The following is a 25,843-nucleotide window of genomic DNA, read 5'->3' as shown; positions in this document are numbered from 1 at the left end:
ATTAATATATTCATTTTAATCACTTAACGAGCAGGCACCTACGCTACTTTTTTCACATTTTAAACGTTATTAACCGGTGCTTTTAGAATATTTAGATTATAGAATAGACGTATTAACTAAGAGCATTAACTTTTGTTGAATATTATTTTTCTTGTTTCCTACAAAATTCTCTTTTTCGTGGCTGTAATTACGGGAAATGTTAGCTTATATGCTGACTCATTGTATCAACTGCATGCAATGCGGGTGTTGCAGAAAAGGGCGAGGCACCGCATTCGATCATCATAAATCATAGGAACAGTCATTGAACGAAATCTGACACCGGTTTAAAATTAACTTCCCGTTGTATAGGACCCTTTCTCGATCAAGGACCTGTTTTGTTATGGTTCCAACCTTAAAAAGTCGTTTTAAGATAGAGTCATTTGAACCTTTCGGAAACATTTTGGCATCGTTAGGTATTTTAATTGGAAAGAAAGACACCAAAACACCAACATCGATATAAACTCGAGTGTAAGAAACTAAAAGGTTTTAAAAAAATTAAGATTTGGAAGGTTTAGTGTTATTTAACAGCCAGAGGAAGAGAATTTAACAGAAGAAAGGGATTTACAGGCTAATAAAGGTGGTGAACACCACACCAAAATTTATAGCCTATTAATTAAATGCAGTAATAATAAATGTTTGTTTCGTGACTTTAAATGTGTATCGATGTTACAGAATCGATTGTGTAAGCTATTATCACTCGATAACACTTGTGAAATATAAGGATAAAGATACAAAAAACGATTAGATTAGTATAATGAGTAAAACGAACGTAATTAGTTCATTGTAGGAAGGTTGTGCTTGTAAATATAACCTCTAAAGTAAAGTGTAGAGCAGGTTGGAAGCTTATATCGATTGGCACCTGCACCCAGCATTTTTAGTAAGTGGATGTAATTTTATAAACGACGATTATACTTACTACCGGATAATAACTACAGAGGGAGACTTAAACGTTTTTAGATAATCGATGACGGATTGTGATGTGTAAATGTGTATGTTGCACTGTGTGAATTTGCATATGAAACGAGCAAGTGTGCAGCATACGTCGTATTATAATCAAAGTTGGGAAGGTGTAGACAATTTCTGATACGTTAGATCTGGTATCTGGAATTGTTTTAACGTTAAACGGACTTCAAAGGTCCAAAAATTTCAAATTTTAACACTTTCTTAAAAAAAGAGTAAAAATAATTTTAATTTTTCAAATTTATTTCTTTTTACAGATCAAAGCTCAAGAAGAGGAAGGTTTGTCTATACTTTTTGTTGTTCTTACATGTTGCATACAACCAAACAGCGTAACTTAAACAATACTTTGACTAACAGGAGCGCCGAAATGTCTGAAAGTGGAGCCAGAATCGATAGCGTTCCAATGGTCACCGGGGTGTTACGACCCTCAAACACTAACAGTAAGCAAATGCAGGGACTTGTGTATTGATTCAAAGTTTAAATACGCAGCCCTGCAAAACGGTAATCGCTGCTTGTGTGGTAATTCGATAGAGGGTAAGTGGATCCTTAACTTCTTAATCAATGCATTAACATGCCGATCTAACCGATCGATACTTTTATAGAGACAGTAGAAGTTGACTCTTGCTCCTTTCCCTGTTCCGGAGACGGGGATAAGATCTGTGGTTCCGAAGACCCCAACGTGTATACGGTCTACGACATCACAATTAAGAGAACGTTGGAAAGAATTGCATTAAAAATATCATCGAATAAAAGCTATACAAGTAATCACGCTATAGTTCTCCTGTAATGTTTTGTGTCTGTTGCCGAGGTAACGGGTTTAGGTGTAGTTTTAGACCGCGCCCCTCGCCACCGTCGGAATTGTTACCCCGACCTCCACCTCGTACGGTGTCTTTGTCGAAATGTCGCGCTTGGCACCCTCTCGTTCTTAAGTAAACATCCCTAGGAACAATACTGACAGGTATAGTTTACTCTTCCTATAAAACACCGCGATACTTTTTATATAAAAAACTTAATTTAGGCACCCCTTGTCTGTTTTTCCTATCGAAATGCCCATAAGTTGATATTGTATTGAGAAATCTTCTTTTAACTTTCCTTAAGCAAACACTTACAAGATTCATACTCATTTCTAAAGTATCTTTATTTGTAGGAAAACTTTCTCGTCATTAATTTTGTATTTGAAAACTTTTTGCCAATTCGCATTGCATAAATTCTCCCTCTAAATATTTGCGTGTGGTTGTCAATCTTGTTAACAAGTACTAAGATTTTCATATATTTTTCTACGTGGAGCTTGATTTCTCTCCCATTTTATGGCTGTTTCCAAGGAGAAAATAGCGTAAACTTTATTGACAAAAACAGTTTTTCACTTTCTTTCGCAAATATTCATAGTACTTTATTCCTTCCTAGTATCTTCCTTTACGTGCAAAAATTCCGTTTTCTTATTCTAGAAGTATTATGATTTTCTTTCATTTTAAAAAATTCTGGCATCGACAGATATTGTTGAGCTTATTTCCAAACGATATTAACTTATTTTTCCTATCTACACAATAAATGTGCTGTCGTAAGTTCCACCCTTTTGTTTTTTGTTTTTTTTCTTTTTTATTTAACGCATAGGATGTTATTCATCAAAAGAAACTTTAAAATTCAAAAATCCTTGCGTTAAAATTAGATTTAAAAAGTTTTAACCACATTTTCTACAGTTTTCAATTTTATTTCTCAAATTATATCACTCTTACATCGAGGAAAATGCAAGAATCGACCCCCTATTGTTCTTGAAACTGGTACTTTTTCACGGTAAGATGAAAAAATGCAACAAGGATACTTGTTGTTGAATTAAAATGAATAAAAGCTAAACATTTCTTAGTTAAACTGATAATTTATGTTTAATTATTTAATTCGGTTTGTTTTCTTTTATAGATGAACCAGTTAAAGTGAAAATAGAAATAGAATCGTCCCAAGAAGTTCCATTATTCATTGACTTTGGTGACGGGACGACCACTAAAACTTCGGCCTTTAACGAGTTCTCAGTCGACAAAACTTATCTCACACCCGGAATTTACAACATTGTAGCTGCTGTTACAGATAATGTCATACATAAGTCAGTAAGTTGAGATTTATTTGATGAAAATTTCGTGAAAATCGAATGTAAACTGTGCGATGTAACGTTAAAACTCTCAAACGGCGCGGGCGATATAAATGGCGACTGCAACCATAACTATTTAGTGGCACAAATATAATTCATTTTAATTACCGTAAACGTGACTAAAACCATTTGATTTCGCGACGAATGCGATTTTTTTCGGTAACTTTCGCGATTTCTCGTTGGGTCGTGACGTTATATCGATTTTGCGTATCGATTCACCCAATGAAAGCGGTGACGGATACAATTATAGATGATTGCGAAAGATAATTATTTTGATTTTTGTCATATCGATCGTTTTTGGCACTCCGTAATTTATATAAGAAAGATCACCCTTGCCAAATCCCTGCCAATTATATTAATATGCGACTCGCGATCAATTCTAAGATTGCATCGGTTAGAAAACCAAAATAAATGTAATTTTTTGACGTTTTAGAACGAATGAACAAAGACTTTTTTACTCGCTTTACTTTAAATCTTTTCTTTCCCGCGATATCCTAAATTCCAGCTGCTCTTTAGGGTATTGCAGCAGCACTAAACTAAATCTTAGTTTCTAAACAGCTAGTTTCTGAGATTGTTCGTGTAAAAGTTGAAGAAAAAGAGAGCAATATACAATTAGAGTGTCCCGAGAAAACAGTACCCGAGTTAGAAAGTTCGTGCCAGGTTACAACTTGGAAAGGGAGCTTCAATATTCTTCGAGTGGAAATTGGTAAAGCAGAAGCTGAAGAATATAACATACCGGGTGAGAAATATTATCTTAAATTTCTATTTTTTAGATAGGATACAATTTGAATGCCACGGCATTCAACATTCTGACGTAATCCTCGTGCCACACCCGCGATTAAATTATTGATTTTCTTCTTAACTTCTGTAAAAACTACTACGTCGAGTTTAGATTATAATAACTCGTATGAAACGATTACACAATCCGTCATGTTTTCAAAATTTCAAATGAAACTTCGAGATATACAGGCTCGAAGACCGCCTTTGCCGAATCGCCGACCTTCGAGGTCGAGAATTCAAAGTCGAGTCTGAACTTGAATGATCTTTAATCAATTCTCGAGCTTTTCAGAACTTATCTTTGGTGAATCTTTAGAATAAATGCAAGATTTTGGAAATTAGATAATTTATCAAGAGTCGGTTCAAGAAGAATTTGAAATTAAGAATCGGCACAGTTATGAAATTGCATTTTATTTTACTAAAGATTTATTTTTCCCTATATTCTTATGCCATTCCATTTTTTTTTTTAACTCTTTCCGCCCTGTGGGCACTAAGAGGGCCTCTTTTAGTAGGCCCATTATAGGATCGGCCAGGCCCACAATGGGACGACCGGGTGATGAGGGACGGGGCCCGACATATCCGAACGGACCACCCCCCGAAAAATTCCTGGGGATTATTCGACCCGTTCGGATTCGATCCCGGGTCTCCCAGAGCGGTAGGCTGCCACCTCGACCGCTCGGCCATCCGGCCGTCTATGCCATTCCATTATAATTGATTGAATGAAACCCGATCGATTGGAGAGAAGTTTTAATCTGCATAAATTTAAAATGACAGATGCCCGCCATTCCTAAAAACAATGATTCTAAGTAACCATGTATCAATTTCCTGAAGGATTTGTGTACTTTGCATTGTAGCCAATGAACAGAGTTTATTATTTTTATCGCTTCAACATATTCATATTAATGGGTGTGGTCGGAAAAGTAGCATTTAACTTCGGAAATTGCCTTCCAAGAAAAGTTATCGAAAGTTCTTAGTAATAAATTAAGATGTTTCTCGTTATCCAGTAGTATAGGCCTATACAGAAAATCATATTGTCACGCATAGACGAAATAAAATAACATAAAATAAATTTTGAAATTCGAATAAAGTTAAGAAAGTGTTTAGAACGAGCAGCACCACGTGTTGCAATTTCTGATTTTTTCAGGTCCAGATATAGTTTGTTCGGGGATTGCAGTTCCTGTTATACAGGATGCGGATATTCTTGGAGAAGGACCCGACAAAGAGATACTTACGTCCTTGCAGTTGCCTTACGGAAAAATATATTCGTTCGAATATTATGGTGTCGAAGAAGGTTCATTCGATGTTATCGTGAGTATAATTTATAAATTTATATAGAAAGGATTTTTTGGAATTTTGTCCTTAAATTATATTAATGCCTGGCAAATTACCGGTATTCCCGAGTTCAACATTTTTCCAAACTTTCTTCTGATTTTAATTTATATTCTGAGAAACTTTTATGTTATAAGTTCGTAATTGAAAGTGGAGTTAAAGTTTTCGAGAATAATCAGGTGGCACATTTAACAAAACTCCAGAAAAGAATTCGTGTTGAACTTATTCCAGGCTTTTTCTACGGTTCGCTATTGAGATGTTAATTATATGAAAAAACTCGGAAAACTGCGCGTGGCCAGTCCGCTGCTCAAGCACAAATGTTAGGTGAAGTTATCAAACATCTCGTTAATTAGTTCTTTGTTTGAGTCGAGACTACGGAAGCTAATCAATAAATAAATAAACCTATAATCGAAGTGTAAAGTCGCGTACAAATTACGGAATGTGTTTGTGTCCGTGGCCAATCGATAATTTATAATATTAAAATATGGGAATATTCGAAGCAAAATATATCTTAACCCTTGTGAATTACGCTCGACCATTTCCTCGATAGGGTCGCAAACTTTCCCGGACTCACCAGAAGACTGTTAAAATTAGGCAAAATTACGCAAAAATACAGGGTCTTTTTTTGTAACTCTTTCCGCCCAGTGGGCACTAAGAGGGCCTCTTATAGCAAGCCCATTATGGGTTCGGCCAGGCCCACAATAGGGCGCCGGGTGGTGAGGGACGGGAGCGAAAAATACAGGGTCATTATAGTTAAAGTTTCACTTTGAAATGGCCACAAAAGGAAAACTACTGGACGGAATGTATCGAACTTGGTAACAGTTTACAGGAAGTCGTGGGATTTTATTTTCCGCCCCAAAAATAGTTCAAAAACTCACCACCAGCGGGAAATAGCGCTGTATGCAATTTTGTTAAACGAAATAAGACACGAAGACATTGGTTGAAAATGTTTTTAATCGTTTCTAAAACGTGTTACAAAGCATATTCAATGTGGCTACCACCATTTTCTTAAAGCGAGTTAAATTCCTCCTGATAAGCTAAGAGCTACTGTTGAGAACACAGTAATGCCCATGACTTCCTGTAAACTATTTTCAAGTTTGATAACATTCTGTCCAGTGGCTTTCCTTTTATGGCCATTTCGAAGCGGAACTTTAATTATAATGAGCTTGTATTTTAATTCTAGGACTCTTAAATTGGGGCTTATTCTTCGTGTATTTACTCGACAACGGTAATCAACTTTTGGGTTATATATTAAATAAGGGCTAGCTAGTTAAACTAAAACAGGGGTGGGATGGTACAACCATCCCACCCTGTTTTAGTTTATCTAGCTAGCCCTTATTTAATATAGTTTATATTTAATATAGTTTATCTACCATGGTCTGGAGGTACGACGTACCTCGGGAAAAGAGGGTCCATAGAGCCATCTCTAGAAATGATTTGAAACCAAAATTTCGTTATTTGGGATTGGCATTTGAAACAATGGATGGGAGTGGCCGAGCCACCCTGGCCTTCCTGGGTTTGTTATTAAAACAGACTAAGGAATGGGCGATAACGCTTTGATCATGCTGGGAGAACGAGTGTTAAATCTTCTGAATATTTTACTTCTGCACTGTATTATCTATGGCAGGCTTTATGAAGATCCGACTAGCTTTCACACAGAAAATTTTAGGAACTATATTAACTTGATAGAAATTACTTTTCTGGAAGCAAACGTGTTCTTATAAGATCTCTGTATGCATTATTTTTTACAAAGAGATCACAATATATAGTTAATGAGAAAGGTCATAAATAATTTATTATTTAATAAGAACACCGTACACATAATGAATCGTTGCATTGTTTTCTTGATATTCTTATTAAAAACTATTATCTTTAGGTACAAAATGTCCCAATAAACAAATTTGATGACAGAGAAAATCAAACGAGGCATATAGTTTCAAAAACGGATAGATCCAATTTTAAAAAACTTGATCTTATACATTTTTCTGCCTTTTTCAATCATGATTGAAATTTCTACACTAGCCAAGAACCGAAAAGGGGAATGAAAATTAGAGGTTAGTTTCAAAATCAGACACATTCACAACCATTATGTTTCAGATCCAGAAAAAAGTAGAGTTGCCGTTTTCAAACTACTCTTTAAATAATCAATTCTATTATTACAGAGAAAGGCACTAAAGGAAGTATAAAGACTTCAAATAAATATAATAAATTATTTTAAGCTGTAAAAAAACAATAAAAACTGAACATCTATGACAAATCTAACTTCGTGTAAAATGGTTGGATCTTTCCGAAGGCTTGAAAATATACTAATAAATTATAAAAGATTTGAAATAATCATTATATATCGCTTAGTTTGTATCGTTCCCATCAGACGATGCCTAAGTTCAAAGTGTGAACACTTGATGCCATCTGAAGGAAAGGTTTTGATTCGAGATGATAGCTGCAAGAATATTAGTAATGTTGGAATGGGAGGATTTATACGGTAATTCATGCTTTCCAAGATGGGCTTTGAGTCCGTGCAGATGATGGTCTGTTTGTTAACTTTTACCGCTTAGGAAATTGCTTGAAGGCTGGCGTATCCCTCAGCCGTGAAGATACTCGTTTTGGGGTGGAGGCTGAAATGAGCTGAGGTGTTATTCGTTATGTCGATGTAGGCCGCGTGACAGACTCATTATTTTTGGCACCGTCTGTAGCAATTAGTACCTCATATTACTGATGATAAATCCATTCGTTGAAATTAACTTGAATAATCTCTGGGGCTAAGTTGTGTCGTTGGAAAGCTAGACCATTCACGAGGATGAGAGGATTTTTCATCTTCAGATGGACTCCTGGTCACGTAGACATCACCATCAGCGAAAAAGCAGACAAAGCTTGCTAAGAGCAAACCTTGCATCACCAACAAAACAAATATAATTTTTCCGGAAGATTTCCTCACCATCGGTAAACAGGACATAAAAGAAAAAAATGAACCAAATATGGATCTCATACCATAAAGGGGAAGCCTATCCATGGCTGGGAAAAATCTCCGACCCATTTACAGATATACCATCATCCTTATCAACAGAACTCGCACCACATCTCTTCTTCCCAACCACTTTCTGCATAAACAGAACCTAGCCAGACAAAGACAAATGTCACTATTTTCCTTCCAAAACTGATAACACTCTCCATAAATTGGATGAATGCGTCATCTTCCAAACGACCAGGAATCTCCTTTTGGCAAATTTGGACATCAAAGGCAACAGCATCAACAAAATTAGTGATTGCCTCATGCATATTCAAAACACAAAAAAATAAGTGCATTACAAGTCTTTCTCATCGTATATACAAAATACTATCAATACAAGGGAGCGCCACTGCTTCATCGGATAGACTGTAGGGGCGACATAGCCGTGTAGCTATTGCCCAACCGAAACTCAATCAGAAGCTCAGAAGCCACAGAGAAAAACGTGTTGTTATTATTATAAAGTACTTATAATGCTTGGCATACAGAATAATAAATGAATTTGAAAGTTTTTAAATTTAATTCTCGTGTTGAAAAGCACGGTTCTTCAAAAATCACCGTAAACCTCAAATTGATAAAATGTCTGTTTATTTCATTAAATCTTTACTTAAATATTTGTGCCTTTAATTAAATGTTAATTATTTCTAATTTTAGATTACCCAACCCTCGTGCCAAGATGGAGAAAGCTGCCCAACACCAACTTGTGGCGATTCGTGCCTCCAATGTTCTACTCCATTTTGTAGTTGTTCTGCCAGATGCTCAACAGATCAAGGCTCTTGCGCTTCTGTACGTAATGCGGAAGACGAAGAAGTGCATAGATACACGTTTGAAACGAAGAAAGGTTACAATCTTCGTACCTTGACAGAAGAAGAAGAGATTATAATAGCACATGGTACTGGAGTGAAAGTCATTTGTGGTACAGCTTCTATAGGGAAGAGAGATGCAACAGACATAGAGAAGGAATTGTTTCTCGAAGATACCGATGGAGGTAGTAATAAAGTTGGACGACTTTTCTTAAAAGTCTGTGTAGCACGCCCGTTTGTCTTCGATATAGCTCTTCATTGCGAACAGGTTAGCTTCCTTTTGATTTCGATTATGTATATGCTTATCCACCTATCGCTATGCTTACAATGTTTATAGACAGGGAAATTTTCTGTCAACGTCGTCTCCATATCTCAAGAATCTAAGACAGAAAGCTCTGACAATCGAAATGTAGAATGCCAACAACCCATCGAAAACATGACCATAGAAGTGGAAAAGCGCACCATTAGTGTGTTGGAATCGTGGACTTTGACAATTCGCTTCCATAAAGGGAGTGGCATCATCATCGTTTATGATTATGGAAACGGAACCACTGAAGAATCTGAACCTGGAGGTATGTAAACTTTTGTAGAAATGTTTATTTATCATTGAAATACCTTACAAAATATTTTGCAAGTAACAAAAATATTGAACATTTTCCCTTGATTTACATCGTAAAGCATAATTAATTCTGTAGATGATACAAAGTATATCAAAGAAATAGTATGCCACGGTTCAGGAGTTTATAACATAACAGTTAATGCCTCTAACGTACACGGGAGCGAAGTGGATGACGTGGAGCTTCGATGCTTTAATCCGATCACTGACTTTTGGGAACTAGAAAACAATTCTCCTCAGCCGTTTCCTCCAGGTAAATTATAAGTTGTGGTAGCTCCGAGCTATTAAAACTGTATATTAATAGCTTTCGTATTCAGGAAATGTCGAATTTTGCTTCAAGTTCACTCACGAAGGTCCATTACCCAGTAATGCGAAAGCCATAATAGATTTTGGTGATGGTCGTCAAGAGAAAGTCGTGTTGTCCGAGGAAATCACGGATTGCATCTCAACAATTAGTCATATTTATGAAACCTTTGTCAGAGAACGCATTGCAACTATTAACATAACTAATCCTATAGAAGAAAAGTCTTTCAATACACGGGTTAGTTAGTGTCCTTAGTATCAATATTTTCAAGAATTATTATTTATGAATTATCGTTCCATAAATAATTCATAAACGGTAATTCCATATCAAAATTTAGGTAGTTTTGTATCCGGGTGACCAAACATTCATCGTTACTGTCAACACTACGGAACAGCAATTTACCGATCCAGATTACGTGGATGCACTTTTAGGCGAAGAGCTTCTCTTCAATATAACGTTTGGAAACATGTCAGGTGAATTATATTTTCGATATAACGTAAATTGATACGTATGTGATTTTATTTCTCAAACTGATCCTTTCAGATTTGGGAGAAGTTTATCAGATAACATTTGTTTCTCCTGATGATAATATAACCGTAGAAAACATAACCGAGCCTTCAATCCGTCGTAATTTTGAAATGGTTAAAAGCAATTTTCAATTTGCTTATTCGTATTTTCTTTGCAATTAGTGTCATGGACATATACAATTATTTTCGTTTCTTTGTAGTTAGGGGAATACGTTGCATACTTCACTGTATTTTTGTACGAAATGTCTACAGATTACTCCCATCCAATATCCATTTTCACTTACGAAAACTTGACGAGGGTACTAATTACCCATGATGGCTCCATACCTGGGCATGGGTCATCAAAAGAATTCAACATCACTTTAGACAAGTTTGATGAAAAAACCTGCTTAATCTTTTATTCTAACGATGGGATCAACCTACCTCAATGTTTCGGCAACCGTAACAACTGTCTAGAAGAATATGACGACGGTGCTATCTCGTCGACATGTCCACCCATTAAACAAATGCCCATAGAGTATGAACTTTGTATGAAATAATCTAGACTTTCTAATAATTCTAGTGTTTTGTAGTAACTCATTTTAATTTTTAATAGGGTTAATTTTACTTACCAAGACGTACGAGTTGTGACAGTGAAGGCTGTTGCATTCAATCCGAGATCGACAGTTTTTCACGAAACGTTAGTCATTATAAAAAAGCAGGGTGACGGTCCCATTGTGTGGATAGAGAATAATCATACAACTATTGCCAATCCGTATATAGTAAATGAAATTTAAAATTTGCCCAAAGTTTTAGTTAATATTCGTCGAAATTTACGAAAATTTTTATATTTTAGCATAAGAGATGCGAGGCCTTTCGTCTAGAAACAACCATAATTTTAACGTCTAACATGTCATACTTAACCAAGAAGAAATGGTATATTAATAGCACAGATCCGAACGGAATTGAAACTAATCCCATAGATATGTCAAAATTTGAATCAAATAAATCTTCTCTTTTCCTTCCTCCATTATCATTACAATATGGATACTATAAATTCATTTTTCAGTGTATTGTACTCGGTAAGTTTTGTAATAGTTATCTTTAAATTTCTCAAGAGTATGCCAGAATAAATGTGATTTTTCTCAGACGAGAACGATACCAACAAAGAATTGGCCTCCGAGCAGGACTTCACGTTCGTTAAAATCACAAAGTGCAACTTAAGAGCTAAAATTTTAGATACCGAAGAATCATTTGTAAGGAAAGGTTTTGGTCAGACAATTCAATTACGCGGTGCATCTTTATCTTTCAATCCCGATGATCCACAAAACAAAGAAGTAAGTTGTATCACCATCATCGGCTAGTCTTTCGTAAACGTCTCATAACGTCGTCTCATTTGCAGGGATTGACAGTCAGCTGGTTTTGCAAAAGGAAAGGTGAAACTCTCCAAAGAGGTCCGAAAGGTAATTTAATAAAGGCTAATCCCTCTAGTCCCATCAAAGACGAAAGTCAAAGAGGAGGAGAAGATAAAGGAGGTTGCTTTTGTCAAGGTCCAGGTAAAAATTGTTTCCAGGAAATTTGATTTGACGAAAATTTTATTTCATTTTTCCTATATTTTCTTAAACTTAGGTTTTGTTAACATGGATGGTGATGTAGTTTTCGTTACGAGTTGGTTTTGTAAATCGAATGAAACGTATATATTTGTACTACAGGCTCAGCTAGGAAATAGAAGAAGTACAACCTTTCTTATTGTCGAAGTTGTTGATGGCACACCACCAACTATGGTCATTTTGTAAGTAAGATTTAAAAAATCATCGAAATACATCAATTATGAAAGCCCTACTTTATTACATGAACACTCTATCTCAGTGTTTCCCAAACTTTTGACATCTGTGTACCCTTTGTATAATTTTCTTAATGCTGAGTACCCCTCGTCAAAAAAATTGCATATACTTTAAATCAAAAACCAAAGATAACGAGGATATTCCATTTCTATATGCTGCTGCAATTGAAAAATCGAAAAAGCCAAAATAGAAGACTATGTGGAATATATTGTTCCTAGATATAGCGATATGGACTTTAGGTCTCATTTTCGTCTTTCTAGAAGCACTGTCAAAGTAAGTCTCTGCTAAGAATTGTTAGTTGTAGTAACTAGCTACAGAAAAATTGGTTTATTCGGCAATTTTAGCTTTTTATTAATACTAAAGCACATAACAAACCTTTCCTGTTAGAAAAATCGCACAAAAGCTAAAAATACACACGCGCACATTGTAACAATTCAACGTGTAGATACTGGAGGTTTTTGTGTGACACTGTTGTCTTGGCCATAGGGTGGAGGAATACACAGAATCACAGCACCCGGCGAAACCGCTAAGAAGTAACGAAGTTTTTTATTATTTTTCTATGTTCGTAATCGAAAAAAAGTAAACTGCTTGTTGCACCAGGAACAGCCGAAGCACGGTGCAGCATGTACCCCCACTAAACTCTTCCCGTACCCCTGGGGGTACGCGTACCACACTTTGGGAAACACTGCTCTATCTTATTGAAATACGACTCGCAATCATGTGTTTGTTCAGGCGGTACGAATACATGCCACTCGGGGAACCACGTGATTGTGAGTTATACTTCCATCAAGAGATCCTAGGTGTGTGATTTGCTCGGCCTCGGGATGAAATTTGTCTTCCTTATTTGTATTATCCATTTCAAGTTTAAAGGGAAATGAAAAGGAATTAAATCGGAAAGACAAAAACTATAAAGATCATCCTTCAAAGTCGTCCACGTGTAAGTGTGAAATCTAGTGGTAGTCCCATCAAGAAAGTTTCTGAATACGCTCGCATCTTGAGAGTCCTTGAAAAAATCTTAATAAAATTTCTTACATGTTAGTACAGTAAGAAAGCTAATTTTAATTTTGGCATTACAGTTGTGAAAAGGATCATATGTGCATTCGATACTTGGACAAAGTCTATATAAACAGGGATAAATGGCTAACATTGAGGTATAAATGCATAGAGGGATGCGTGGACGACATGTCTATTGAATGGGAGGCGAGTTGCTTAAAATCAATAGATATAGAAGATGAAAACGAAACTCATATTTCCGATTTGAAAAAGTATTGCTTAGGTGCGTAAGTCTGAAATTCATCTTCGTTATTGTTGCTACAATTATTTAATTGCGAATTTTCAGGTGATAGAGGCCGATTAGGAATAAATCATACTTTATTTGAAGATCACCAACAATGCAAACAATTCCGATTCCGTATTATAGCAAAATCGACAGAAGGAGTAGGAAAAACAGAGATGTATCTGATTGTCAACCAACCTCCCGAAGGAGGAACGTGCAGCCTCACTCCGACTGAAGGAACGTCGTTGCTACAATACTTCTTCATGAAATGCTCCGGATGGACTGATCCCGAAGGGAAAACCAAAGTTTTTACATACACGACTACGGGTAATTAGTAAATCTATATTGATCTAATTCGTAATTTATATTTCTCTATGTTACAATTTATTTTTTTTACAGTAAATATAATAGGAATGTATACGACAACTCTGCGTAACGGGATAAAGACATCTTTCGATTTAGTTCTACCTGCTGGAGAATTAGAGGTTTTTGTTATGGTTACGGATAATTGGGATGCAGAGGTTACAGTTCTGGTTGCTATCGTTAAGGTAGGTAGATCAAAATGGCGCCTGCTGAGGGATATAAAGCAGATACATACTTCTATAACATGTAGGTCGAACTTCCCGCTTGTGAAGAATATGAAGAATGGAAGCTACTTAGATGTTTTGATAAGGCGATGGGAGAAGGTGATGCAGGTTTGGGATCACAGATAGCAGTTGCAGAAATAATGGTAATCAACCAATGTTCAAACTCTTCGTTAGACAATGTTGACAATTTGGAAGGTAAGTATTCGGCGTTATGAGTATCTTTATAAGTGGACTGATAACATTAGAATTTATTAAAACTTTGCTTCGTTTTTAGTCGTGAGTGAAGATGTCCTTAATTCGAAATGGAACGAATTTCTGGTCATGGAAGGGAAGGATAGTAGTTATCTTACACCTCAGGCTAAAGAAGAAGTTAGAGAAATGATAATTGAAGAAGTAGAAACTGATATGGATAATACAGCAAAGGTGAATATTACCTCTGAAACGATATCTTGTGAGAGAACTCGTTATAAATTGAAGTTTCTTCTTTGACTAGAACAACAATCAAATGATGGCCAGATTGGTGACTTCGAGACCAATGAAAACAGTAGAAGACCTAGAAATTATTTCCGGAGCTATCAGCCGTATCACAATGAATGGCATGATGGACAAAGAAGGAATGGTTAGTGTTCATTACATATAAAATTGATAGATTTTTTTTCTTAAAACGCTATATAAACTTCACGAAAATGGCCCGCAGCACCTTTCTCATGTTGTCTACTGTGTCTATCGAAATCAGTGGACAACAAGATAAAGGCGTTGTAGTTCATTAATTTTCAGTCGTTGTAAGGTTTACGTACGGTAAGTTAAAGCAATAATTTCTGAACATGTATTCATAAATAACTGATTTAAAAATCTAATTATAAAATAGTTGTAAATTCTGTATCGAAAGTTGCAAAGGAAATTGGTTTCATTTCTAGGAAACTGGTCTTGCAGTGTTATGGAATTCCGCAGAAAGATTGAAAGAAATGTCCATTAACAGTCCCGATGATATCCGAAACCTGTTAGAGAAAATATGCAACATTATGGACAGAATAGTTACAGTAAGAATAATTAATTCGAATTAAAGTATAAGCTGTTTACATAATGCAATAACTGTAAAATAAGATGTGCTTAGAGACACGACTAATTTAAATGGGTTATGTGTTATCGAGAGTTTGATTAGGTATACTTAATTTATTTATCGATAGTGACAGATTTCTCTAGGAATAGAGTTGACATCTCTAAAATGATTTCAAATTAATTCGCTCTCAACTTAAATCTTATATAAGTGATCAATTTGAAAAACATTATACGGGAATTAATTATTAAACTCACAGTTTGTTGGTACCTGAAAAATTTACCATGCTGTTTAATACAATTCTAAAAATTTTGAGATTTTCGTGGCTCCTACGAACGAGGATAGGATTAGGCACTTGCTCCGCTTCCCGTAAAATGTATACATACATCCATCTCCATTGTGCTAAAGGTAGAGTTCATTCGAGTTTTAGCCGGTAAGAGGAAGAAGCTTATGTAGCAGGTGAATTTCAAAGTGCACTAAAACTTGACAGTAAACTTACTGAAATGGAGTAATTTAACTAAGAAGTTTTTAAAACAACTTTAACACTATTTAAAACGCATAAAATGATATTTCATAAAAACGTACAGGTGCAGTACTTACTACAGTTGTATCGAAACGATAACACTGCTTACAGGATCAATCCCGCGCTGTATTTCGCGTGGTTTGAGACAGAGAGGGGTGAGGCGTGAGTCCGTGAATTGTTTTTTTGTTTTTATTTTTATTTTGGTGACGTTCGTGCTTATGTGGGATTGTTCACCGGCAAAAATGTCTCACGACACAAATAGGTGAGTTTCAGACTTTATGTATAGGCTTAGGCTAGATATTGCGTATATGCCACCATCTTTCTTTTATTTCTTTCCTTTGTTATTATCGAAACCAAACCTTTTTACCGTATGCGTACTTCCCAATCTCAATGCACACTATAACGTTAAACATTTATTATTTAATGAGTTAATCAAATCTAGATTAAGGCTTGAAATTTACCATAATAATATGGATCAGACGGGTGTTCTAAACATCATTATCATTATAAATTTTGGGATATCTTTATGTTTATATACTTCACATTCGCAAATTTAAAGGAGTAAATCTGAAATATAAATCATGCACGCAAAAAAAGAAAATGAAAATTCGAAGTGAACCCGAGTTTATACACAACGGTTTGTCTTTCAGATATTGTTTGTGGTAAGCGCTCATTAATATAGCAATATCCAAGTTTTGAACTGTAATATAAGTTAAATGGTTGCTTTGTGCATTACAGTCAGTAGCTACACAACAGATGGGATTTTGTTTCAAAGGAGATCGAGAAAAGGCGGAAGAGGAATTTGAAAACGATCCAGACACGGAAAACCCATTTCTTTCTTTTGGTAAGTTTAGGAAAGTTTTAATTATAGAAGTTATGAACGCTTATATAACGCTTATAACTGCGGGTCAACTGTTTTTTCTTAGTCAAACCACAAACCAAGAAGGAAGCAATGAAGAATAAGAAACAGCGAGCCGCCGACAATTGCGCCGATCCAGTTTATGTAATTATTCTGTTCTCAAACGACTCCACGCGTGCCATAATAGCGCGGAAGCACTACCAATGGCACACGTAGATTCGTTTACGAACAGAATCCACTTCATCTCTAACGTGGTGTCCAGCCAAGCGACGCGCAGACTTTAAAACTTCTGCTTACAGGCAAAAGAAATCATCGTTAAAATTCAACACATCATAGTCGAAATTAAAAGGATCGTTGTAGAACTTATATTCGAGAATAAACCGTTCAGTCTCTGCACGGAAAGTGGTTTTAAACTCGCAATCGCTAAGTACGTCACTTTCTATTGCCGCTTTCATAATGTTTTAAAAATGCTTTAGATAATCCCACCTTTGCAGAATTTCCAAAAATACCAACGACATGGTCATCAAAAAGCGCCAGGCTATGTTTAACTCAACCGATGTCTGCGAGCTGAGTGGAAAGCCCGACGACGATTGCTCTTCGGATACCACAATAGCAGTACAGGTAAGTCTGTTTCAATTTTTGTACTTATTTGAAAGGGTATTTGTTACATTAACAGTTCCCGTTTTTCATCGCAGATGGTGAAATGGAACCGACCATTCAATTGTTACAGTAACAACACCGATAAACTGTATAAAGGATCAGCTACAATTCAGCTGGACATTGTTGATGCTGAAAATAAAACCGTAATACCTCAAGAAAATTACGAAAAAAAATTTAAATTTTCTATTCCACGAGACGATCCAACACCGTGTTGGAATGATGTCAAAGTTGACTTCAAAAGTCACAATTTCTTGGCCTACCATTTTATAAACGTTACAGATGTTGGAGTTTCTATCATTTTTCAATTTAAGCCCAGATGTGACGCTCCTTTTGTCGTGTTCACTAGATACGACCGCAAGCCGACAGTTAAAGATTTCGAAAGTATATTTCGTCCAGAAGTTGACGAAACTGGTACGTTTTTGATCACTATTATCGCGCTATTTACACATTTTTCTTTATTTCATAAACCGTGCTTTTAGGGATATTCTCGATGACTCTAACCGTTGATCAAGACATCAAAGATAACTCCACACTATACATCGCAGTAGGCCATCTCGCTAATAACACTGACGCAGATTTCTTCTTCGATAATATAGATTCATATAACTTAACAGCAGAAAACATGACCAACAAATTCTCTTGCAATTATTCGTATTGTCTATTTTCCACCGCTTGCTACTACTTTGACGAAAATTCAGAATTATGGAGAACCGATGGCTGCGAGGTAACTTTGAAGTTTTTCCAACGTTTTCTAATTCATTTTTCATCATTTACGTTGGTTTATGCATTTTTAGGTCGAGGCTGTCAGCGAAATGGAAACTAACTGCAGTTGCGATCACCTGACCTCGTTCGCTGGAGGTTTTTTAGTTGCTCCCAATATGGTGGACTTCGATTACGTCTTCGCTCATGCAGATTTCAGCAATAATTATATTATATACATGACATTAATTATCACTTTTATGATTTATGTGTGCCTCGTGATTTGGGCTAGATGGAAAGATAAAAAAGATGTGAGAAAGGTATGATTGTTTTGAAAGGTTTACGATAATGACGTCATGTTACATTGTCAGTGAGTTTCTTAATTAGAAGACCGAACTTAAAAACTTGTCTATTTTTATCATTGAACATTTAGGGCGGTACAAAGTTTTTCAATAATGAGTTTCTTTTCTTGCCGACCGGGACCTAGTAGGTCCTGAAATGGGGTGTTAGAATTCACCAGTATTAGCATTATAAATAGTAACCATTTAATTAGTCAAATTCTGACCCCATTATTCAGGCGATCGTTGTATCTTTTTATAATCATCGGCGTTAAGGTGTTTATTATATACAGGATGAGTTTTTTATCTTGAGACAATGAAATGACTTAATTGAATCTCATTCTTTTGGGGATAAGGTATAGACAAAAGTTGTAGGGTTTCGAAGAGTCAATCAATTGGTGACCTCGACCTTGACTTTCGAGGTCATTTGAGGGTTAAGTCTGTTTTTTTTTTCTTTCAATGGGAACACATATTTTTGACCCCGGTAATAAAGGGCGAGAAATTTCACAACCGGATATACCTTTTTTTCTTATGGTCTAGGTCAAAGGTCAAGATTATTTTAAGGTTTAAATTATAAGCTTTTTATAATGGGAAACCTTACTTTTTATTATTGGAATAGGCATGGAGTTACATTTACATGGAAAGATCGGAAAATTTCACAATCAGCCATGACATCGAGTACCCCAAATTTGACCTCTGAAGGTCATCTCAAGCGTGATAGTTTTAAGCGCAGCTCAACAAATGCATCGAAATCGAAGGGTATCATTTTGAACATTTGTTATAAAATTCCCCCCTCCGAAACCAACATCTCAAGCGATGGTGAGAAATAAAGTGACTCATCGAAAACAAGCACCACCATAGTGAGAGGCAAGGTGACTCTGAAAAAAAGCACCTCAAAGGGAGCAGAAAACTACTACGTCCACATCGTTACTCCTGGGTAGGGCTAAAAGTAGTGAATGCTTTTAAAGATCAAAGTAATAAGGTCATAAAAAATGTAACTTTTACCTCCTTGCCTATTCTAGAAATAAAAAGTATGGTTTCCCATTAGAAAAAGCTTATAATTTAAAGCTTAAAATAATCTCGACCGTTGACCTAGACCATAAGAAAAAAAGGTATATCCGGCTAATTAATTAAATATCCAACCCAGCTTTCTTTCGAAACACTTAATAAAACACCTAATATCGCTGAGAAAACTTATTTAATCACAAACGTTTTCAGCCTAATGGAGTAGGCCATCTTCAGGTGACTGGCACTCTACACCAGAAAAGCCTCAATGGTCGAAAATGGCTGTTCTTTTACATTCACTCTTCTCAGTTTATGAAACATCATACGGTGTAGCAGCTTACTGCTGAGTCACACGATGATCTTACGGTGCATTTTACGTCATAAAGTCGCGATTCTAACTAAAAAGTTGAGAAAATTTGTACCTCCCTTATAGTTCAATTTTTGAGTATTGTAGCCTATGATTCTTATAATCGAATTTGTGTACTTCCAGTTAGGTGCCACACCACTTCCCGATAACGATCCCAAAGACAAATATATCTATGAAATTCTAGTGTTTACCGGACATCACATGAACGCTGGAACAAAATCTAAAGTAATTATCAAACTTTTTTTCTAGAATAAGCTTCTTTCGGATGTAAATATTGACCCTTTACCACGTTCCCTAATCAGTTTCCCATTAACAATTATCGAATTTCTTTTAAAGTTCATCCATACGTAGAGAAATTGTTTGGGACATTGCAGTTCCGTTTCGTCTCGTTTGCCAATTTTCAATCTATAATAGATTACTGTATATCCAAATAGATGTCTATTTGTTAAACTTAACTAAGTAGAATAACAATTAAAATATCAAAAAAAACTCTCGTATTTTTAACAAATTAAGCAAATTAACATGTACTGTACAGTACACATCCAACAAAGTAATTACTAGTGATGTAACGAATAGTATATTCGGCCTCAGCCGAATACCGAATATTCGGCCAGGAGCGTGACCGAATACCGAATATTCGGCCAGAAGCGTGGCCGAATGGCCGAATATTCGGCCAAACTATTCGGCTCGATTAACGCGCACATAAAAATTAGCGCGGAAACCTCATTATGCAAGGATCGCGCACCCCGCTCTCTATTGGCCCGATGTCACCTATTTTTTCTTCCAGTAGGTCTAAATTATTTAAATGTATTAATTAAATTATAATTATTAAAGTTAATATGAGATTGAGCCTAACGTCTACCTCTAGTGCCAAATTGGTTTATAATTTATGTAATAGCCGTAAATAGCCCGATACGATTCGGCAGTTGTTGGCAAATGTAAGTTATAACTTATAAGTTATTTTATTTGCAATCGATCTTTTTAACTCTTTAATTAAGCAGTAAAACTTTATTTTTACTACGTATTTGTAGACTGAATAGTACCCTAAGGATATATACTTTAGTGGGGACATATGGTCTAGTTTCTCCCCAGATGCGAAACAGTTCAAGTATATTATTGGGGGGTTTCTATTTGTGAAGTTTTGTGATATTTTGTTGCTATTGTTTTTGTCAATATTTTTAAAATTAACACGATTTCAAATGTTATCTTTTGCATATAATGAGAAATGCCCACTCTTTGCTTTATATATAAAATAAATTATATAGTAGTTACTCATCTTCTAGAAATAAATAATTATTTCATTAAATACGACAAATTTCAATAAAACGTTTGGTAAATCATTTTAAAATATCGTAAAAAAGATTAAAATATACAAGAATACGAATATAACGTAATTAACTAAACAATAACACTAATGCCCGATACGTTCTAACCTACACGCCATCAATGCCATAAGATATCGGGCTAGATAAAGGCTATAATATTATTTTAACTACGAAATAATTTAACTAGAGTTAGACGCTATTTCTTATTAACGTTAATAATTATAATTTAATGTTCAGCATTAATAAAAGTTACCAAAATGATTAATTTACTGTGTTTTTGTTATTTCTTACTCCTGTTTTTAGGTATTCGGTATTCGGCCGAATAGCGAAAATTAGGCCGAATAGGCCGAATACTGAGTAGTAACCGAATATTCGTTACATCACTAGTAATTACATAAACTCGGTTTACCCAGTATTCATAAAAAGATCAAATATTTCGACTAGTTTCTTTATTATAGCCTAGATATTATATGGCTTAAGTATTGCCAATGTAGTCTTGTAACAAAAACTAAAGCTTTGAATTATTCTTACAGAACAGATAATAATTATAACGCTATGTGTTTAATCCAGGTCTATTTTATGGTGTCCGGCGAAGATGACGAAACGGAAGTTCGAACTTTAGCTGATGGTAAGAGACCGATTTTACGATCAGGAAGTGTGGACGTTTTCGTCATGGCTACGTCAAGGTATGCGCTATAAGTAGCGTACATAAATAAATAAGCAGGATAATACTAACAATTGCAATATATACGTTTGATTTCATTCTAGATCTCTAGGTGATCTATTTTATCTCAGAATTTGGCACGATAACTCCGGAAAAGGAAAATGGGCCTCGTGGTTCTTGCAATATATTGTGTTCAGAGATGTTCAGACAGGTCAGAAGTACGAGTTCATCGCCAATAAATGGTTTGCAGTGGAAGAGGGTGATGGCCTGGTACGTTTCGGGTCTGTATTTGTGGATTCAAACGAAAAACTTTGCGAACATCTTGTGTTATTATTTTCTCAGATCGATCGTCTGCTGCCTGTAGCTGGAAAGGAACAGAAAGCAGAATTTTCCCATCTTTTTGCTACAACATCACGCCAGAAACTGTCTGATAATCATCTATGGTTTTCGATTTTTCTTCGTCCACCTCGTAGTCGCTTTACGCGAGTTCAGAGAGTTTCTTGCTGCATGGCAGTCTTATATTTATCTATGTTAGCAAATGCCATGTGGTATCAGAGAACGTCCAATCAGCCCAGCCCTGGTGCCTTGAAACTAGGACCATTCTCACTCACAATGGAACAAGTAAGCAATTCCATGGCATCATTTATGGATTTCTATTCGACATTATTAATTAAGCATTTTTTATAGGTGATGGTCGGAGTTATATCCAACTTCGTTGTCTTTCCTCCAAGCTTTTTAATGATTTTCTTTTTCCGTAAGTCACGTCCAAGAAGGTTAAGACCTTCCAGAATCGAAGAGGCCCTCAAGAAGCAAAGTAAGTGAAAAATGATTTCTATACTTGCTCATTACAATATTTCACGTAAAATTTAAATTTCAGGAGAGACGTGGGGGACAGAGTGTGGAGAAATGTCAGCTAATGCAGGAAGAGGAAACGGTAAACCGCTTGATGACGCTGCTATTAAAGAGAGGATTAAAAGAAGGCGAAAATTTACCTTGCCCTGGTGGTGTGTGGTTTTTGGTTGGTTTTTCGTATTTGCTTCTATCGGAGTGTCGATTTTCTTTCTTTGGGCTTACGGTATTCAATTTGGAAACGTGAAAACTTCTAAATGGTTAACTGCCTTAGTCATTTCCTTCTTTTCTTCTGTTCTCCTTACTCAACCTATAAAAGTAAAAATTAACTTTTATTTGCGTTAGAATTTAATTTATCATAATTCTCATCAACAATATTCTTTCAGATATTTTTAATTGCAATGTTTCTCTCAATGGTGTGCCGAAATTTGGACTACGATGAGGATGATGCGGACGAAGACGAAGAAGATCCTCAACTTGAAAAGGATGAAGAATGGTTACACAAGCCAGGTATTATAAACTTGTTATAAACAGGATTAAATTAATGGCTTATAGCTCTATACTTAAGTAAACATGCATCACAGTACCAATTCGTCCGGAGCGTCATATGTACAGGCCGCTGGACCCTAAGGCCATAGAGGCTGCAAGACAAGAAAGAGAAAAAGAATTAAGGCTACACGGTTTAATGAAGGAAATATGTGGATATGGTGCCTTTCTGTGGTTAGTCATAGTCATGTGTATGGCAGAAAGAGATCCTAACGGATATTACATGCGGTTGAATCTTATAAATGATTTCATTAAACCGGGAGATTTATGGAACGATTTCAATAACGTAAATACCTTTTCAGAATCTTTTAAGTTACTAGAAGTATGCCTCTTTAACTTTAAAAATAAATTCTTAGGTGAATACAGAAGTAAGATTTTGGAACTGGACCAATGAAGCATTGATACCAGAACTTATTGCAGGAGATTGGTATAATGGTAGACCTCCATTGGGCCTAAGAGGATTTCTAGATGATAGAAACAATTTGAAGATAAGTTATGCAATAATGAGACAAATAAGAATTAAACCAAGTAATTTCTTATTTTATATTCTATAAATTACACACGCAGGACTGAAGAATAAATAACTTTATATTATTTTCTAAAACAGATAGCTGCGCTGTAGCGAAACAAATGAAAGAATTTACTCCAGAATGTGCTGGTTACGGTTCTATAGTTTTTGAAGATAGTGGCCTGTACGGTTCAGGTTGGAATTCTAATTTTACTGCCGAAACCGGAACTCCACCCGAATACAAGTACTTAACTGCTTCTCAATTGAAAGGGTATCCCTTCTGGGGCATGATGGATTATTACAGTGGAGGAGGATATGTGGTTCCTCTATTCGAAAAGCAAGAGGACGTTCGTAACATCGTTAAACGGTTACAAAAAGAGAATTGGGTAGGGAGACACACCCGTGCCATTTTTGTCGAGATATCGGTATATAATGCGCAAGTAAATCTGTTTGCAGCAGTAACTATTGTAGCAGAGTTTCTTCCTGGGGGTGGAATCACTCCTTATTATCATATTGACCCTATTAGGTTACTCTTCTACCATAATAATAGTGGAATGTTCTTTTTAGTCGTTCAGATACTATTCCTAGTTTTCATTTTATATATTACAATTAGAGAACTGAAGACTTTTTACAGGCAACGGATGAAATACTTTGACGAATATTGGAACATGTGTCATTTTGCCATATTGGTATTTTCATACGCAGGGATCGCAATATTCGTTTATCGTTTCATTCTAACTCAACAAATACTCAAAATCTTTAGAGAAACCGAAGGAACTGGATACGTAAAATTACAAGAAGCAGTACTTTATAATTGTTTATTGAGCTACATGCTTGCATTCCTTATGTTTTTAGCAACTTTACAATTTTTGAAACTGTTGAGATTTAACAAAAGAATGGGAATCTTAGCATTAACCTTGAGAAAGGTGGCAGAAGAGCTTGTAGTTTTGGCATTTGTCTTATGGTAGTTTTCGGGGCATTCGTCTTCTTGTTCTGGCTTCTCTTGGGAAGATTCATGTGGGAGTTTTCTACTTTCGTATTGTCATTTGAGTCCTGTATAAGCATGTTACTAAAAAAGTTTAAGTATCCAGAAATGGCAGCCGCATCTCCTATCTTTGTTCCTATTGTCTTTTTCATTTTCTCCATCTCTGCGGCCATGGTTCTTATCAATATTCTTTTAACTATAATCATACAAAGTTTCGAAGACGTCAAACAGGACATTGCTAAAGAAAACAAAGATTCCGAGCTTCTCCGTTTTGCCATCGAACGTGTCAAAATGATGGTGGGTGTCGGCAGATCTAAAGTACAACCGCTTCCTCCTATCGTACCAACAAAGAAGACGGTTTCAACTCAAGATACGCTGAAAGCTTTTCCGAGCAAAGTGGATCAATTATTACAGTTCGTTAATAACGTTTATTTTGATAGCGAGATCGATTTCAACAGCAAAGATTTATTGAGAAAGATGAAAGGAAATCAACACGAACAGAGCGGAAAAGGTAAGAGTGGGAAAAGAAAACCGGATACTCTGGGAAAATATGGTTCCAATAAATTTAGGCGAGAATTTGGGCATCTTTAAAGTAATTCACTTCATTTCGACTGAGAAAAACAGCATTAGCGTGTACCGCAAATACGGTAGGCCTATATCTTTAGTGTGCTTCCAGGATACTGTATTAATATTTAGCTTTATATCCAGTTTGTTGGAGATTATAGAACAGAATTTGTTCAATTTTCACTATTTACTTTCTTTAAATTAAAATACAAGTACTTATAAAACTTGCACGTTTGGTTTATGCCAAAGGTTTTTTCTTCTTTCTACTCTATCTTTTCCTTAGAAGAATCGTGAACTTATCTTGTAGAGAAATAGAACATAATCATAGAAAAACTTTAAAAATTAAATTTTTGGCAATATATAAACGTGCTATGAAATTATAGAAAACTGTATATTACACGAGAAAATAAAAAGTGTGCAAAAAGCAAAATATACGTCATATTCATTTAATAACAAAGAGTTATAATTCATTTTTATATAATTATTTTTAATATAAGTTAGTTACTTTTAGCTAAGATTAAAATAAAATAAAATACATTCTAATTTCAGCTGTCAAATTACTAAATATTGAAAATTTGGATGTCTCGCAATGCTAACTTTATGTTTGTTGAAATACAGTATATTGCTTTGTCAGCCGAACGACAGGCGGTTTCCCTACCGCTTTGGAAAACCCGATATAAATCCACGCGTTCTGAAGATTTTTTCGCTT

General features: G+C 35.6%; 1 protein-coding gene across 1 annotated transcript; it reads left to right on the top strand.

Annotated features, from left to right (window-relative positions):
• The first annotated feature begins 1,419 nt into the window (after nt 1-1,419).
• Nucleotides 1,420-25,564, top strand: LOC136985385 (uncharacterized). Its single transcript, XM_067282658.1, is given in 42 exon segments — nt 1,420-1,533; nt 1,602-1,760; nt 2,914-3,098; nt 3,698-3,878; nt 5,061-5,224; nt 8,904-9,320; nt 9,390-9,624; nt 9,748-9,921; nt 9,986-10,209; nt 10,310-10,445; nt 10,516-10,613; nt 10,700-11,016; nt 11,095-11,260; nt 11,335-11,560; nt 11,628-11,815; nt 11,881-12,034; nt 12,108-12,270; nt 13,399-13,598; nt 13,662-13,925; nt 13,998-14,146; nt 14,212-14,380; nt 14,460-14,608; nt 14,679-14,804; nt 15,103-15,225; nt 16,504-16,609; nt 16,692-16,768; nt 16,924-17,051; nt 17,119-17,245; nt 17,320-17,695; nt 17,764-18,008; nt 18,079-18,303; nt 19,817-19,918; nt 21,589-21,704; nt 21,787-21,952; nt 22,025-22,303; nt 22,370-22,496; nt 22,560-22,849; nt 22,918-23,041; nt 23,116-23,363; nt 23,434-23,605; nt 23,685-24,524; nt 24,527-25,564. Coding segments are annotated over 36 exon segments (7,545 nt in total). The 5' UTR covers nt 1,420-1,533; nt 1,602-1,760; nt 2,914-3,098; nt 3,698-3,878; nt 5,061-5,224; nt 8,904-9,320; nt 9,390-9,488; the 3' UTR covers nt 25,162-25,564.
• The last annotated feature ends 279 nt before the right edge of the window (nt 25,565-25,843 follow it).

The sequence above is a fragment of the Centruroides vittatus genome, unplaced genomic scaffold (assembly GCF_030686945.1).
Source record: "Centruroides vittatus isolate TY-2023 unplaced genomic scaffold, ASM3068694v2 contig_1208, whole genome shotgun sequence".
Classification (NCBI taxonomy): Eukaryota; Metazoa; Arthropoda; class Arachnida; order Scorpiones; family Buthidae; genus Centruroides; species Centruroides vittatus.
The sequence above is the reverse complement of the archived record's forward strand: the minus strand, read 5'-3'. Positions and strand labels throughout refer to the sequence as shown.